The sequence below is a fragment of the Falco cherrug genome, chromosome 6, assembly GCF_023634085.1.
Source record: "Falco cherrug isolate bFalChe1 chromosome 6, bFalChe1.pri, whole genome shotgun sequence".
NCBI lineage: Eukaryota > Metazoa > Chordata > Aves > Falconiformes > Falconidae > Falco > Falco cherrug.
In genome coordinates, this window is record NC_073702.1 from 15,522,333 (window position 1) to 15,538,482 (window position 16,150).

General features: G+C 36.6%; 1 protein-coding gene across 1 annotated transcript in view; it reads left to right on the plus strand.

Moving 5' to 3' along the window:
- EYS (eyes shut homolog) overlaps nucleotides 1–16,150 on the plus strand; it is an 873,960-nt gene that overhangs the window by 345,140 nt on the left and 512,670 nt on the right. Inside the window, exons 22-23 of the mRNA XM_027809136.2 lie at nucleotides 3,305–3,564; nucleotides 15,817–15,913. Coding sequence (XP_027664937.2) covers nucleotides 3,305–3,564; nucleotides 15,817–15,913 — 357 coding nt within the window. The remainder of the gene's footprint in view (nucleotides 1–3,304; nucleotides 3,565–15,816; nucleotides 15,914–16,150) is intronic.

Genomic DNA, 16,150 nt, shown 5'->3' on the forward strand with positions numbered 1-16,150 from the left:
CATCACTGAGCACTGCAATTTTTCAGGCTGTTAGTTGATTTGACTGAATGCACTAGACAGCACAAACTCTTACCGTTGAATGGACCGTCATTGTGTGTATTTTATACCTGACAAGCTGACCTAAACTTCACTGGACATCTTGCCATTTCTCATCAGGATCCTGTTTGGGAGTCAGGTGAATGATGGGCACACTATATGTGAGGGTTCAGTTGTGGTTTCCTGTTGCTTTGACCAAACCACCAAGGAAAAAACAGTTCTATTGCATCCTGAATAATGCATTTTTTCCTGTAGAAACACCTGTATTTGTGGCAAAGGCAAGTGCTTTGACTGATGTTTTATGAAACCTTGGTACAAAATACAGAGGACTGAAAAGATTTCTTCTATTTTTCTGATGTAAGATGTCTGAAAGCAAAAAATGTCACCTGAATTTTGTTCTGTTCTGGTATAATCATCTGACTTACTGCTTTTGTCAATCTTTGGCATTTTTCCAGAGCTAGCTGAGTTTTGTTGGAATGAGCCCACCAATAGGATTCTTTTTAATTGATAGAAAGTCACTTTAGAATTCTTTAAGATTCAGAGTAGGCTGCTGTCCCAGTTAGCATGCTGGAAAACTGGCTTTGGCTGAGAGTAGCGCTTGCCAATGTGTGTAAGTAACTGATGGAAGGGAGTGAAAAAGATGGGGCAGACTCTTCTCAATGGTGTCTAGTCACAGGACAAGAGGTGGTGGGCAAAACCTGAAAATACATGAAATTCCCCTTTAAGATAAGAAAATGTTGTTTGGTTTTTTTGTTTTGTTTTTTTAAACTGTGGGGATGGCCAGGTGCTGGAGCAGGTTGCTCAGAGAGGTTGTGGAGTCTCCATCTTTGGAGATATTCAAAAGCAGGCTAAATGCTGTTCTGAGAAAACTCTGGCTGATCCTGTTTTGAGCAGGGGGAACTAGATGAGCCTCAGAGGCTTTTTCCAACATCATCCATTCATGGATTCTTAAGACTCTTCCCTGTTACTTGATTCCTTAAAACTTGTGAAAGTAGAATGTAAGGCAGGTGATACTGATATATTTCACTGCAATGTGAGAAATAAACAGTTTTCAAGCGGGTGAGAACCAAATAATTTAATACTTTTAACTTGTGTTCAGATAGAACTTACAGCATTAATATTGGGTTTTCTGGGTACCATTCATGACTGTAGCTTGCAATTTTTAACTTTGGTTTTAATGTTTAAACAGATAGTAAAATACAAAACTATGGATATAATTTATATTGTATATTTTAATTATCCTCTAATTATCCTCTACTTTTGTTTGCGTGTGTATGGGAAGCTCTGAAATCTATGGAGAGCTCTACGGAAAGTCAGCAGTTAATACTTACGGAAGTTGATCTATATGTGTTGGAGTTCTACACATGTCACAATCAAAGCATGGGGCTTATATTATTCAAATGAATAGAGAAGAGAGTCATGCATTAATTTGTATTATCAATGAAAATACTTGGATTTGGTTATTTAAAAGAAAATATTTCTATGGATTCTAGAAGGGAAATATTAAGAATTCTTTTATCAGCTTAAATCTTGTTTCTCTCATTACATGTGGCAATGCATGGTTCCTTGCTAGAGTATTCTTCTTCTTTTTGAAGATGTTATGAATTATTCTACTCTATAATACAAGCTTTTATTATGTAAAATTAAAGTGTCATTTCAACAGCCAGTCAGATTATTTTCAACAAAAGATAATATTTTTAGCTTTCCCCCTGCCCCCCAAAGTTTTTCTCGCAACTGATTGTCCAGTGTCAGTGATTCAGAGATACTTCATTTGTAACAGAGGCTCATACTTTCATACAGTGACTACTTAGGAGAAAATTAAACGAAGTGCTGAGCTGTGGGTACCCTGTAATTCAGTGTTATTCAGTGGATGTTCCCTCTAGGTATCAAATTGATGCTACCATGTATAGCAAAAGCAGGTTACTCTGTTACTCACAACAAACAAAACATTTATGTGTAACCATGTTTCCAAAAATGTGGTTTGGGTGCTATAACTGAGTCCTGAAATAGGTTGTGAGGTTTTTTCCATAGTTAAAGAATGCCTTTTGACAGTTACAACTATTTTTCTTCCCATGAAAAACAAACAGTAACCTGATTTTTTTAATCCTTATTGCTAAAATACTCAGGACTTTCAAATTATAAAGGTAGTAATTCCTATTTAATTTCATGTGACATGGAAATTATACCCCACAAACCAATCACGCAGAACATTAAAAATTCCACAGAAAATGCTGTTTGTTTTAAAGGGGCCTAGTTTGCCACACAAAAGGCAAGCAATACCCATGCCTTATAGAACTGCCTAATTGATTCTCCATTGAATGACCTGTTTATTATCTAAGAACACTTCCTTTTATCAATTTAGAACTATGAAACTATATATGAATAGTTTAATACCTGAAATCAATATCAGTCAAAACAGGTAAGAGCTGGAATATTTAATCTTTTATATTTTCTGGTGTCCTGAAAATTAGTTGCAAATATTTTCAATGAGGACAGAATTAAATAAAACATGTAACAAGAATGTATGCCTTTTAAAGCACGTATAGCCTTCTTGTATTGCAGCTAATGAGGTATTTTTTCTCTGCAAACTTTGATATAATTAGCAAATATTTATTTGCATTTTTTGAACCTTACTGTATTCATGTTGTAAATAAAAATATTTATCTAATTCATGAAGACAGATTTCTTTACAACCAGATGTAATGTAGGTTATGGTCCAAGGTTTTTTTTCTGTGAGATCAATAACAGGTCTTCACAAAAGCATCCAAAGAAGAGACAGAACATAAAGAAAAGAGGATTCCTCTATCAAATGATAGTGCCTTTGACCACCTACCCTCTTTTCCTAAGAGTGTACTGAATGCTACATGGTGCTTTTCATTCCAAACACTGAAGTACCTACTTAGTACTTTCATACATATGAGAAGACATATTTTTAATCCTAAAGCGTAAAGAAATTTACATTCAATGTTTGATAACTTTTGATGCTGTTTCAGCTTAGAGAAGTTCCGTAGATGATTTTGCCAGCATTAACTAGGTGGTTCTCCCAGTGGGTAAATCCTGTGTTTTAAAATAAGTAATTTTACATTTGCTCAAACAAACTGGGGGAGAAGAACCTGAATATAACTTTTATTCCTAGTGCAGTCTGATTACAATTGGCAGAAAAAATATTTTGACTTTTTTTTTTAATAGAAATAGTGCAACTGACTTGGCTAGTTTGTTGATTTTCATTCTGCCACCATGTCAGCTTGCTTTCTTTTTTTCTTTTCAGATGCACTTGTACAGCAGGGTGGACAGGGCCCGACTGCAGTGAAGATATTAATGAATGTGATTCTGAACCATGCTTGAATGGAGCCACCTGTTATGAATCTGTTAAGCAGGGACAGTTTGTATGCATTTGTCCTCCATTTTATACTGGTGACTTCTGCCATCAGCGCTTCAGTCCGTGTGAGCTGCCTTACAATCCATGCATAAACAATTCAACCTGCTTAGCACAAGCTGATGGAAATCCAATGTGTGTTTGCAAAACAGGTAAGAACTGGTATAATTAATCTTTTCTGTTGTGCCGCAGAAAAGTTGCAAATGTGTATTGAATTTAATGCTGTCTTCAGTGAAAGTAACAATATATACCTTTCAAAGCACATAAAACCTTCATGAATTATAGAAGGTCTATCAGTTATGTTAAAAGACTGGTAAGATAGCTGTCAGCTTGCCTACTATTAATTTCTTATATTAAATATATGGCTGTTTTGATTCCAGCACTCAGAATTACTATTTCTGAGTCGATTGTTAAAACAACATAGAGGTAGGCATGCACTTGGGCAGCAGAGCTGACAAACTAAATTGACAAAACAGGCAGAAATAGACAAAGTATATGCAAATTGTTAAAAGTACAAAAATTGAAGCAAGTTGGAAACAGTTTCTTTGCCGCTGAGCTGTTGGGAAGGCCTGACACACCAGGGGAGTAATCTTCCCCTGCCTAATGGATTGAGTGGATTGCTCTCCATATGCAGAACAAGCAAAATCACAACAGGTGCTGACAGCTTTCCTGGGCTATGGCTTAAAAGACATGATCTCTCCCTTGATGTACAAGAACTGCTAAGGTGGAACGGAGCAAAGGTTTTAAATGTGCAGAACATCGCTATGTAATTCTGCATAGGAGCTGAAGAATACATTAACTAATTACAACTGCAGTGAAAATTTAAGTAGGGAGAGTACAATTACTGAATTTGGAATTTTGGCAGGATTTTGAAGTCATCACTCTTATACCTATTAATGGTAGGGATGTCCTAGGAGCCAAGGATAGCAGATATATATTAATTGCAATGTTACACCACAATAGTATTATTTGCTGTTTACGGAGCTGCAAAGATATGGAGATAATATTTAGAAGTTAGCAATATTTTTAGCTTGGGGGTTTTACTATCAAGTTAAAGATTACCACAAGTTGCTGAGTTTAAAAAAAAAAAAAAAAAAAATCACTGGGGGGTATGCAAGTTGCTTATTGAAGCAGCTTTTCTAAATCTGCTTTTTGAAAACAGCTTTTAATACAATATACTGATTCTGAAACATTTTTCAGAAATGATTTGTAGAGAGATGTTTTCCTGGTTTAGGCTGGGACAGAGTTAATTTTCTTAGTAGCTGGTGCAGTGCTATGTTTTGGATTTGGTGTGAGAATGATGCTGATAACATACAGATTTTTTTTAATTGTTGCTAGGTAATGTTTATACCAAGTCAAGGACTCTAGTTTCTCAGGCCCTGCCAGCAAGAAGGCTGGAGGGGCACAAGAAATTGGGAGGGCACACAGCCAGGACAGCTGACCCAGACTAGCCAAAGGGATGTTCCATACCCAGGATGTCACACTGAGCATATAAACTGGGGGCAGTTGGCTGGGGTCTGCTGATCACTGCTTGGGGGTTGGCTGGGCATCAGTCAGTGGGTGGTGAGCAACTGTATTGTCACTTGTGTTGGTTTTTTTTCCTTTTGGATTTCATTCCCTTCTCTCCTTCCCATTACAGTTGTTGTTGTTATATTTTATTTTCATTATTAAACTGTTCTTATCTCAACCCTTGAGTTTTACCTTTTCCCCAGTTCTCCTCCCCATCTCTCTGGGGCTTGGAGTGGGGAGTGAGCGAGCTGCTGTGTGGTTTTTAGTGCTGGCTGGGGTTAAACCACGACAGATGTGTAGTTCAAGACTTTTCTTAACGTTCCTCAGAAAAGTTGTCTTTTGAAAGCATGTAATGCACAGTTTCTCAAGAATCCAGGAAACTTGCAGGCAGGATTCTCACAGAGCTTTGATGGAATCTTCAAGGATTCTTGAAGCTTGCAGCTAGGAGTCTTCAGGGAAATAGCAGGGAAGTTATGTGAATCAGTAACGTGTATTGCTAATAAATCTTGGAAAGTGGAAAATATCTTGGTATTGAAAAGGGGTGAAAAGTGTAATGTTTAACATTTAATGCTAGGAAAAATGCAATCATTTATTCAGGACATCAGAAAATGAGACAGTAAAATACAGATATTTAATTGAAAACAGTTTATGGAAGTCTATTTCTGCAGTTGTTGTCTTTTTTCTTATTCTCTTATTTTTGTCTGCTGTGTGCCTCCCTTTCTCTCCCAATAAACCTGTGATAATTGTAGATTTGATCACAAAGGACCATCACAGTGACATAGTTAGATTACTCCAAGATACCTGATTAGTACCAAATGGCATGTTGATTAAACAACTTGCCAATAGTTAACAGTCCAGTCATTAGAAGGTGTGAATCTGGTTTAGCAAGAGTCACAAAATGTAACTGTGCTTACCAAATTCTAAAGGTTATCTTTATAAAACCGTACCTGAGATGGGTACAACAGGACCACAAATCATGTTACTGGCTGTGGTACTTATTTAGAAGAGAATATCCACTGACTATAGGGATCTGGGATTGGGATGCTATACCAGGACAGAGAAGACAAAAGCTGATGAGTATAGATTGGGCACAATCAAAGTTTACGTAAGATGTTAGCCTAGGACAGAATTAGCAAATTGATAGGGAAATAATGAAGTCATGATTAGTAGTAATATAGAGCAAGGCTATGCATCTTTGTTCTTGTATGTATGTTAGGGAGTTACAGTTGTCCAGTTTTGCTTTGAAGATTTTTAAATTTTTGTAAATACTGTAAATGCAAAACTTCCTTCTGAGGTGTCCTCCCTAGTTGCAGAGGAGTGTTTCATTCAAGGAGCTAGATCCTAACATTCATAAAACAAAGCTGGGCTCTCTTATAATAGGTTATGGAACAGTGTTGGATCACGAGCTCAAGTTAAGTAGTCCACTCAAGCAGGTTAAATGCTTTAAAAAGTTGTGATCTCTACAATTGTCTGATGTATTTATGATTGTAAGAGTGTCATAGGGTATGCTGTTACTTCAGAAGTTTAGGAATCACTGCAGTTGACAGTTTCCCAAGAAGTGTACAGAAAGCACCTTTTCTTATATAGTTTGCCAATATTTGAGAAGCAACAGTTTGATGAAGGCAATTGGGAGGATATAGCTTTATGAGCTATTATGCATACACCCAGCATACAATCCTGCCATTAGTTTCTCCTGAAATGCTACATACTAAATGCGAACAAAACAGAGGAAAGAAGAACTTAGGGCAAGTAGTAGAATGTTTTATTGCTTCATTTATCACCATGATTCTCTGTTCTTAAAGAATTTCATTCTTGGAATTAATATTAATAGAAAAGAAAATCTAGTGTAACAGAAGAGAAAGGTAGGAAACATAAGCAAAGCTATAGAATGTAAATAAGGCTGAAATATTTGTAGCTGAACCTGGACAACTGTTCATAAATTCCCCAAAAGGTCTACATGCAAAAGATCCAAGGAGCAATTCAACTGCATTCGTAAGTAAACTAGAAGGTAAATAAACTAGAGGATCAATATTAGACCATGCTGTTCTAGACAATGACAAGCACAAAAATGTTAGTTTGTTAAAGGAACCCAAAGGGAAGACAGGACAGTTTGGTAAAAATAGCGCAGTTTTCTGAGAACAGTCATGTTTCAAGGAAGAACAAATCACTGAAAAAGCTGTAATCAAGATGAAGGAAAACTATGAGAGGGCACGCAACTGTATAGTGCAAGATGAGCTCTCTGGCCAGGATTGTTGAACAATAACAGGCCTACTTAATGATGAAATGGGAGGCACAAGGTAATGGTTATGACCGAGAAATGTGAAACCTGGGGATATATAAGCATATAAATATTATAGACAATTAGCAAGACAAAAAATAAATTGCCAACATAAACTATGGGCCAGAAAACATCTAGTGTTTTCTAATAAACTTTTTTAACAGTCACTTATTCTTCTGTGAGAATTATTAGTAGAAGTATCTAGGAGCTAAACCAAGGCAAGGTTAGTAGGAACAGCATATACAGTTTTTGCTGACAAAAAATGGGAAGAACAAGGTGGTTGAATTCAAAAGTTTTTTAGAATTCCTTCATAATAATAGAAGGTAGAAATTAATATCTTCCTTTGAAATTAGATGTAGATCTTCCTTTACTACTCCAGGTAATATTCTTTGCTCAGAGTGCTTATGCAGTCTCCTTATTACAATAGAAGCAATATTCTGTTTACCTTTAGTTTTTGATAGGAGAATTCTCAGGAAACATATATGTAAATACATTATATATTGTGTATATACATATAGAGAGTGTGTTCATACCAAAGCTTTACCTACCATGTTCAAAGCTGTAGGTTATTTGATCAGCATTTCTGTTAGTTCAACAGCATTTTAATGAGATAGGAAACTCAGAAGATAAATCAAATCAATGAAATACTGTATTTATTATGGAAACAAGTACACCATAAAATCTGGATTCATTTGACCAGATGTAGTAAATCAAGGAGATATACATAAAGGTATGCACAGTATACATTGAGGAGGTCTCCCTGTGCTCCATTTATAGTCAATGAAGAGGAAGAGGCAGTTTCTTAGGTAATTCATTTCACCCAAAAGACAAAGTCAGATGTCAAATGCTACGGGACTATTTGTCACTCTGCTGACTATATAAACAGCTTAGGACAATTTGTTCGGACAGTAGATGGGCTGAATTCCTTACCAGTTCCCTGGATTGTTCTATGTAGTTCTGGGAAGCACACAGTTATAGAGAGGAGTGAAACAAAAGAATGGAGAGCAGCGATTTGTGTCATAAATGCACACAAGTAGTCAGAAGCTTTGTCGTCTTATTTGTGCTCATTGTATCTTTAAAAATAAAAAGTGAGAAACTGAAGAACTGGTTTATGCAAGAAGAATTGCATGGGTAATAAGGTTACAACCATTTGGTTTAGAGTGTAGGGAAATTTTGTCTTGTTCCAGGGGAAGGTGCCAGTGAGGTCTAAGGAGAGTACTGTGTCATCTCTAAGGAGAAACAACAGCCACACTCTGTAGTGGAATTAGTCTTCTTGTATTTTTTTTCCTTATCCTCCAAGTCTTATTTCCAAAAGCAAGACTGCTTGGTTATTTTCCTGATACTTCAAGGTAATTTCTGAAGTCTTTGTTTTAAACAGTTCTTTTCAGGAGTTTCTCACCCCTTTTATCAGACTACCGTCAATAAATCTTTCCTGTGACACCTGCTTTTTTTTTTTTAATACCCTTTGTCCTAGCATTCCAACAATTATTTTTAATTGGTCTATAGCATCTTACAACTGCAAGTGTGAACAACTGAGACAAAATATTTTTCAGCTCATGTCTCCAAATAAGACTAAGTGAAAATTATCATAATGCACAAAATTCATAATATCAAGTAGAACTAGTAAGTAGATTGCCATTGTCAGATTTCTGAGCGCTTCAGTGCCAGTTTGTTTTTTTTTTTCCAGGCACATGGGTACATAATTCAGAAAGGGAAATAGCCTGTTTACCATGTCTAACATTTCACACACCTTTGATTTTGATATGTGTACCTACCTATGTTACACTGAATAACCTAAATACCTATACTAATGGTTATGGGGCTATTGTGGTATCTCTGCTGCTTGCAAACATTGGTTCATAAATGGTTCACAGTAAGGAGACAAATATAATCCATGATACTGTGCTGATGAGTAAAACAGTAGAAAGCTTATGGGGAAGAATCCTATTAGTCCTTTGCGTTACCTGCAGAGGTAAATTCTGTAATGTTGCTCTGCAACAGAATAAGGAGATGAAAATGACCGTAACTGTAACAGCAGATGTGTAGCTTCTATGCTCTGCATATTCTTGCAATTTGCAGATCGCAGAATTCCCATAGACAGAGCTGAGACATACAGTAAGTAGCTATTTCCCATATGCCACATGAAGGGGGAGGTTTTCTACTCAATCCTTTATGTTCAAGTAGTCTGTCAACGTCCCAGAAAAGATGAGCCCCTTGTGCCAGAACCAGCATGTCAGAGCTCGCTGCAGACTGCTGCAGAGCACACTGTGATTCAGCCTGTCCTATTCAGGCTTTCATGGTGACAGCTTCACTAGTAAAATCAATTATGCAAGTTTCTGGAAACTCACACAAAACAGATCTTGCCTGATAATTTATTACACACATTTGTGACTGATTAAGGTTTAAGATTGCCATAGATAGTACACTGACTGAAGGAACAAGCATGAAATAGTATACACACAAAATCTAATCACTAATAAAAGCCAGCTGGGGTTAAGCATTCATAGAGTATAGTTCTTTAACAGATAGGTGTCCCTATGGGGGATAAGACCGGTTCGGCCCATTGACTGATCCCAGTAGTTATGATGGAGTCTTCCCTAACTTCTCCCCTTCCTAACTTTATTTATTATTTCTTTACTGCTACATGGAGCTTAAGTGACTCTAGTCATACATACTTCTGTTATGGCTTTACTTTTAAAGGTATAGCCAACAAAAAATGTAAACAACGCGGTCAGTGAGGGGTGGTCATATCTTGGAGGTGAGTAGCTTTGAGATAGAGGCGTGCTTAGGTATTACAGTAAGCAAAGTTCATCTGAGGAAAGTGATTTCACCACAGTTGCCAGCTCAGCAGACATTATCTGTTCTTTATCTTGCTTGCTTGGCAGCTACTATGTGATTTGATCAGCACATGGCACCATCAAGTTCCCCTTCCTGCAGGGAGAACAGAGGCTGGATGGGTGTCTTCACTCCCTGCCATCCTTGTTTAGTTCTACTTGGCATGTGCTGAGGTTGTAGGTTGTGTTGCCTGGGGAACTACTGGGGGTAGATTCCATGTATACCAACCGCATTCCACCCTGGAAATAGCAGCTGCAGTTTTACCCTAAAAGTTCTTTAATGTTACAATGAACTTTGGTCATTTTTCCACACCCCTATTTCAGATAAACAGAAGGAATAGTAGGATCTTTCAAGTAATATCATTTAATGTTTCACCCATTAACAGCAGAACTACCACAGGATGTTGGAATTTCTGTCAGCTAAAATAAGTCACTCTGCCTGCACATAAGTTGCAAACAAATTTGAGCATACTGTCACACCCGCTAGCGCTAATGTTGAAAACTAGGGCTTGAGGTTAGATTAACTGCTTTTGTGATATTCTCCATAGAATGAGATTCTGGTTACATCTTCAGTTTCTCTATTGTGGCAGGAAAAATACTGTAAAATGTATTTCACAAATAAAAATAATTTGTTAGTTTTCAACAATGCCATTTTTATATTGGCCACCTAGAAAAAGAAAAACCACTTGTTTCTTGAATTCAATATTTAATTTTTGAACAGGTATCTAATGGAATTCTGTATTCACAAGTGACAGTGTGCACTGTTTGTTCCTCCCCATTAACTGGATGCATCTTTTCATTTAGACGTTCAGAGCTGTTTGAATTGAGTTAAGAAAACTTTCGGGTTTTCCACATAAAAAGCACTGAGTTAAAAAATTGTGTTTTCAGCGTCTTAGGTTTGACATGCAGAAAAGCTACTATGTAAAGTATATGGCTAGAGAGCTACATCAAGTCTTTTACGTGTTCTATTGATTTACAGTTTGGATCTTAAGTTTGGCAGTAGCAAAGGAAGCACGTAGCTGCATTTAAATGCGCATATTATTTTCCTATGCATAGTGCTAAATATTGCTGCAGTAACTATATTTCAGCACTGTGCATATTTTCAGGTTTTCCAGTAATGTATCACTTCACAAAATTTTTTGATTAAAATAAAAAAATACTGTGTTTTATGATTCAAATAAATTAATTGTGTTCGCAGTGTAAACTACAAGTTCTGTTGGCTGTGTTAAGTGAATGATGTTTTTATATACTGCGAATTTCTTTGCAACTGAAAAATGTTTGTTTTGGTAGTATATCTGACATGTTAAACATTTTAAGTCAGTTTCCTCCCATTGTCCTATTCTTTCTTCTTGCAGCACATTAAAAAATTTGGAAACGTGTCTACGTTACTGTAAAAATTGCATCCATACATTAATTTTTGTTTTAAGTATCCCAGAAGCAGTTGTAGTTTACACAAATTAACCTGATGTGTTACATTACCCTTGAAATTATGTTTGACTATCATGTAAAATACAGGAACAGGGTGAGTCTGTGCATGTTAGACCCATGAGGCATGTCATAGCTTCAAAAGCACCACATAATTAATTACTTTGGTAATTCTTTTCTTAAACCAATTCAGTTTAGGTATGAACACTTTAAGTATGCTTTTGGATCTGAAAGTCATATGATTTGTGTCTGTCCAAGTATATTAGTCAAACATTATACAGATATTTTAATCCTAATATTGCAGTATATATTTTGAGGTTTGGCCACTCCTGTTTGTATGAGTGATGTGCACAGTGTTACACTTCCTTATTTTCATAATGTACTCTGAGAATATATCAGGAGTGAATTAAAAATGGCTTATCAACATGTGCTTTTATTGAAACATACTTTTTACAAGCTTCATAAATTATCAATATACTAAAGCACAGACATACAGAAATTATGAACGAAATAAATAACACTGCTAATATTTTTCAGGTCCTTCTAAGTAGATTTGAGTGCTTCTAATTAACCATTTTAGTTGAAAGTAGGAGTTTCTGCCAAATTCTTCTGTAAAAAGTGCTATAAAGGCTAAAAATCTCAGAAAAAATCACTGCATGAGTTCAGAAGGTTTTTTTGTGAACCAAATCATCTAAATAGTTCTATGTAATTTTTAACAGGATATGTCATTAAGAAAAAAATGTACTTTTTTAATGAAAGGACTGAGCTAATTTGTCAGTTAAAAAATACGGTATTCATCAGTAAATCGAACATATAGATTGCTTATTCCATAGTGTAGGAGGTAGTCAGTAAAATTTTATGATGGAAACTGTTTTTCTCCATTTGTAGGAATAATAAAGTAGCATGCCTACTGTATGTTTACTTATTTTATGTCTTTTCAAGGTAGCTATAATTTGCTATGCTCTGGAAAAATGTGTACAACTGCAATCAAAAATGTGTCTAAATGGTGCTTTATGTATTCACTTTGATACTATTTGCTTCAAAAATACTATGAAACATCCGTAACCAAGTGGGGGCGATAGAAGCAGAATGATGAATGCCCTCAGTTTTCCTTTTTACATTTTTTTTTTTAATTTGAGAACTGTGGTTGGTTTTTGTTTTGGTTTTTTTTTTTTAAATGCTTTCTCTTAATGATATATAGTATTACATAATAATAAGAAGCTATTCCATGTAAGTTCTTTTAGTATTTTAAGTTTTAATTTGTTAGCTTCACACCCTTTTCTGATTACCATATAAAACTAAAAACTGTCTGTATAACTTTTGAGTTATTTATGTTACACAGGTTTACGTTTTCAGTGATGTCCCATTTCCCCTGCCCATTGACATAGCCTTCTACTCTGCAACAAAACTTAGTTTCAGAAAGGTCAAACATCACAAATAAATGAAAAGTCACAGATGAGGAAGCTGGCTAACAGTTTTCTTGTTGGTCCTGGTTTCTCACATTTGCTGTGCCCTCCAATTTCATAATCAAACCAGAATTAGAGAAACATGTTACCATTTTCTCTGGTTTTAGTCAGTAGCACTGGAGTGGCATGTGTCCAAAGAAGAATTCCTGGTTGTTTGTGATGTTATGATTTTGTGTGTCAGTGACTGCTGCCTACTTGATGTAACCAGGTCTAGTACTAAACGATGAACTAGAATGCTACAGCACAAGTTATAGTCCTTTTACCTTTCTTTTTTCTTTAATCACATTTCAGGCAAATGCAGATGAAGGCTGAAGTTGTACTATTGGGATGCAGATTACACATGCTACAGATTAAGAAAAGTATTTGGATTGTTCATTCTGGTTTATTTGCAAATAATAAACTAAACGATTCAGAATATAACAAGGTTGTCTGTGCTGAGGGATCTTCCTCAAAGCAGTACACTGTGATAGATAACTTTTGTCCTCTATTATGGCAATTATTTTATAAAGTTTTTGTGAAATGTCATACAAATCACAAATAAATGAGGGTATCACTTTGCACTCAAGATATCTCTGAAGAAAAGAATCACATCATAAGAGTGTAAGTGGCTGTAATTGAAGAATTAGTTTGAGATACATTCCAGGCTTTATTTTCCAGCTTTGTAGTAGACCCTGCTGTGAAACCTTCAGCAAATACTTAGGACTCATTTCAGTCAGGTTTTTGTAGTTTAACTCTGGCTGGTGACTAAGCACCACAGAGCCGTTTGCTCACCACTCTGTCCCACTGCGACAAGGGAAAGAATTGGAAGGTTCAAAGTGTGAAAACTTGTGGGTTGCGATAAAGACAGTGTAGTAGGCAAAGCAAAAGCTGCATGCGCAAGCAGAGCAAAGCAAGCAATTCGTTCAGTTACTTCCATGGGCAGAGAGGTGTTCAGCCATCCCCAGGAAGGCCAGGCTCCATCACATATAATGGTGACTTGGGAAGACAAGAGCCATAACTCTGAATGTCCCCTCCTTCCCCACAGCTTTATATGCTGAGTATGAGCCTTTGGTCTGTTGTGGTCAGCTGTCCTGGTTGTGTCACCTCCCAATATCTTGTGCACCCCCAGCCTACTTACTGGTATGGTGGGGTGAGAAGCAGAAAAGGCCTTGGCTCTGTGTAAGCACTGTTCAGCGATAACAAGAACATCCCAGTATTACCAACACTTTCAAGCATAAGTCCAAAACATAGCCCCATATCAGTACTATGAAGAAAATTAATGCTATCCTAGCCAAAACCAGCACACAGGTCTATCCAGGAAAATTGTCGAACAGGAAATATCCTGGTAAGAAAATAACAACTGCTTTGATGTGAGCTGATGTTTAGATCATACATTGGAGTGCCAGCAGAGATTCCTCTCCAGCTTTCTTTACAACTGACCTAAGCCACTTAATTTTTCCAGTAATGATTTTCTCTCCATAAAAATACTATTCTGTCATCTTTCATGATTTCCCCACTTCTGTGAAGTATTTTGAAAACTACAAATGCGTAATATAACAATAAAAGTCATTACTATCCTTATTTTACTATCTAAAAATGTACCGATAACAGTTTTTGCTGGTTGTTTTAATAGAGGCTCCAATAAAGTCTTCATCATATTTATAATAATACAGACTTAATTTCAGTGGTTCTTTTAATAGTTGTTTTAAATTGAATTTTGTTATGTAAATGGTGTTCAAGAGCACTTTGGTGAACACCATAAATGCTCTTCAGTCAGACTGCTATCAGTGGTCAGGTATTATAGTCACTACAGTGCAAGCAGTTTTTTTTATTGTAATGGTTGCTTTACTACATCAGTTGAAACGCACATATTCCATTTGTGCAAGATTCAACTAAGTAGCTATAGTTTATCCAAGATGCAATATTTTGTAAGAGCAAAAGAAGTATTCTTGTATTACTGAAAAATTTCTTATTTTTATTTAGCATATATTCTGGGATGTTTTGTAATTTAATGTATTATACGCGTAATGTACTGTGCAGATAAGATCTTAATCACATTTTTTTCTTCATTTAAATATTAAAACCATTTAAATATTTTTTCTCATCTACTGACTGCTTTTGAATGTGGTCTCTCTAACTTGCATTATGTTTGTAATAATATTACTTATTGAATTAGCTTTTAGTATTAGCACACTCCCTAAGAAAGCCTTTTCAGTCCTTTAAAATCAGTTACATTTCCCGCGTATATTTAGCCAGATGCTCCATCCATATATCTGTTCTCACTCGTTCATTGAAGTATGTTAAGACTTACACTCTCTGGAAATTAACTTGTTGAAGCTAAGTTAATTGGAGAAAGTTCTTTTAGGAATGCATCCACTTGCTGCCTCTGGCCTTAGAGAGCAGTGAGGTCTGGCTACTCCAGCAGCAAAGGTAACAGGAGTCTTAGCAAGGCTGCCAGGGCAGGGACCTCAGTGTCAAGGCCAGTATCTGAATGAGGTGAGCAAAGCAGGACCAATGATGGTGTCCAGGATCAGCATAGTATGCCAGCTCATCAGTCAAGGCTACAGGGAATGGGGCAGGTCCAAGGTGAAGCCAGGGAGCTACTCTGAAGGCCAGAGTCAGTATCCAGATAAACAGGTACGTGGCTAGGCAGAATCATGGCTGCAACGCGGGTCAGTCAGGTACTGAGCGTGAAAAGCCTCAGCTTAGATGCTCCCAAGAGAAGGGGTAGTTCACCAGCGATGCTCCTGTTCACTCAGCTCTTTCTTGAACAGCTTCAAGGGCAGCTGAGGTTTCTCAGGCCTGCCACTTCCATTGTCTGAGATAGCCCTGAACCTCCAAAAGGATCTGTGGCCCTTATATTCACGTTATGTAGCAGAATTCACTCATTCACAGTCAATATCTGTGTTTCAGGATTTGAGGGTACTTACTGTGAAGTTAACAGCGATGAGTGTGTCTCCCATCCATGTCAGAATCAAGGTCTCTGTGTGGACGGGGTTAACAGTTACAGGTGAGGAGAATTATTTTAATGACAGGTATTCAGTATGATACATGGATATTTGTCACCTTTTTGGTACTTTGTCTTGTATTATACTTGCTGTTCTTCAGTGATGTGATATATCTTTTCTTGTGATGCATTTGACACCGTTACATTACACTCTAAATCTTCTTGTGGGCAAAAACGTACATGTATACCATACATGTGGACCTAAGAATCTATTGTAGGGCTAAGAAAAATCTTAAGAAT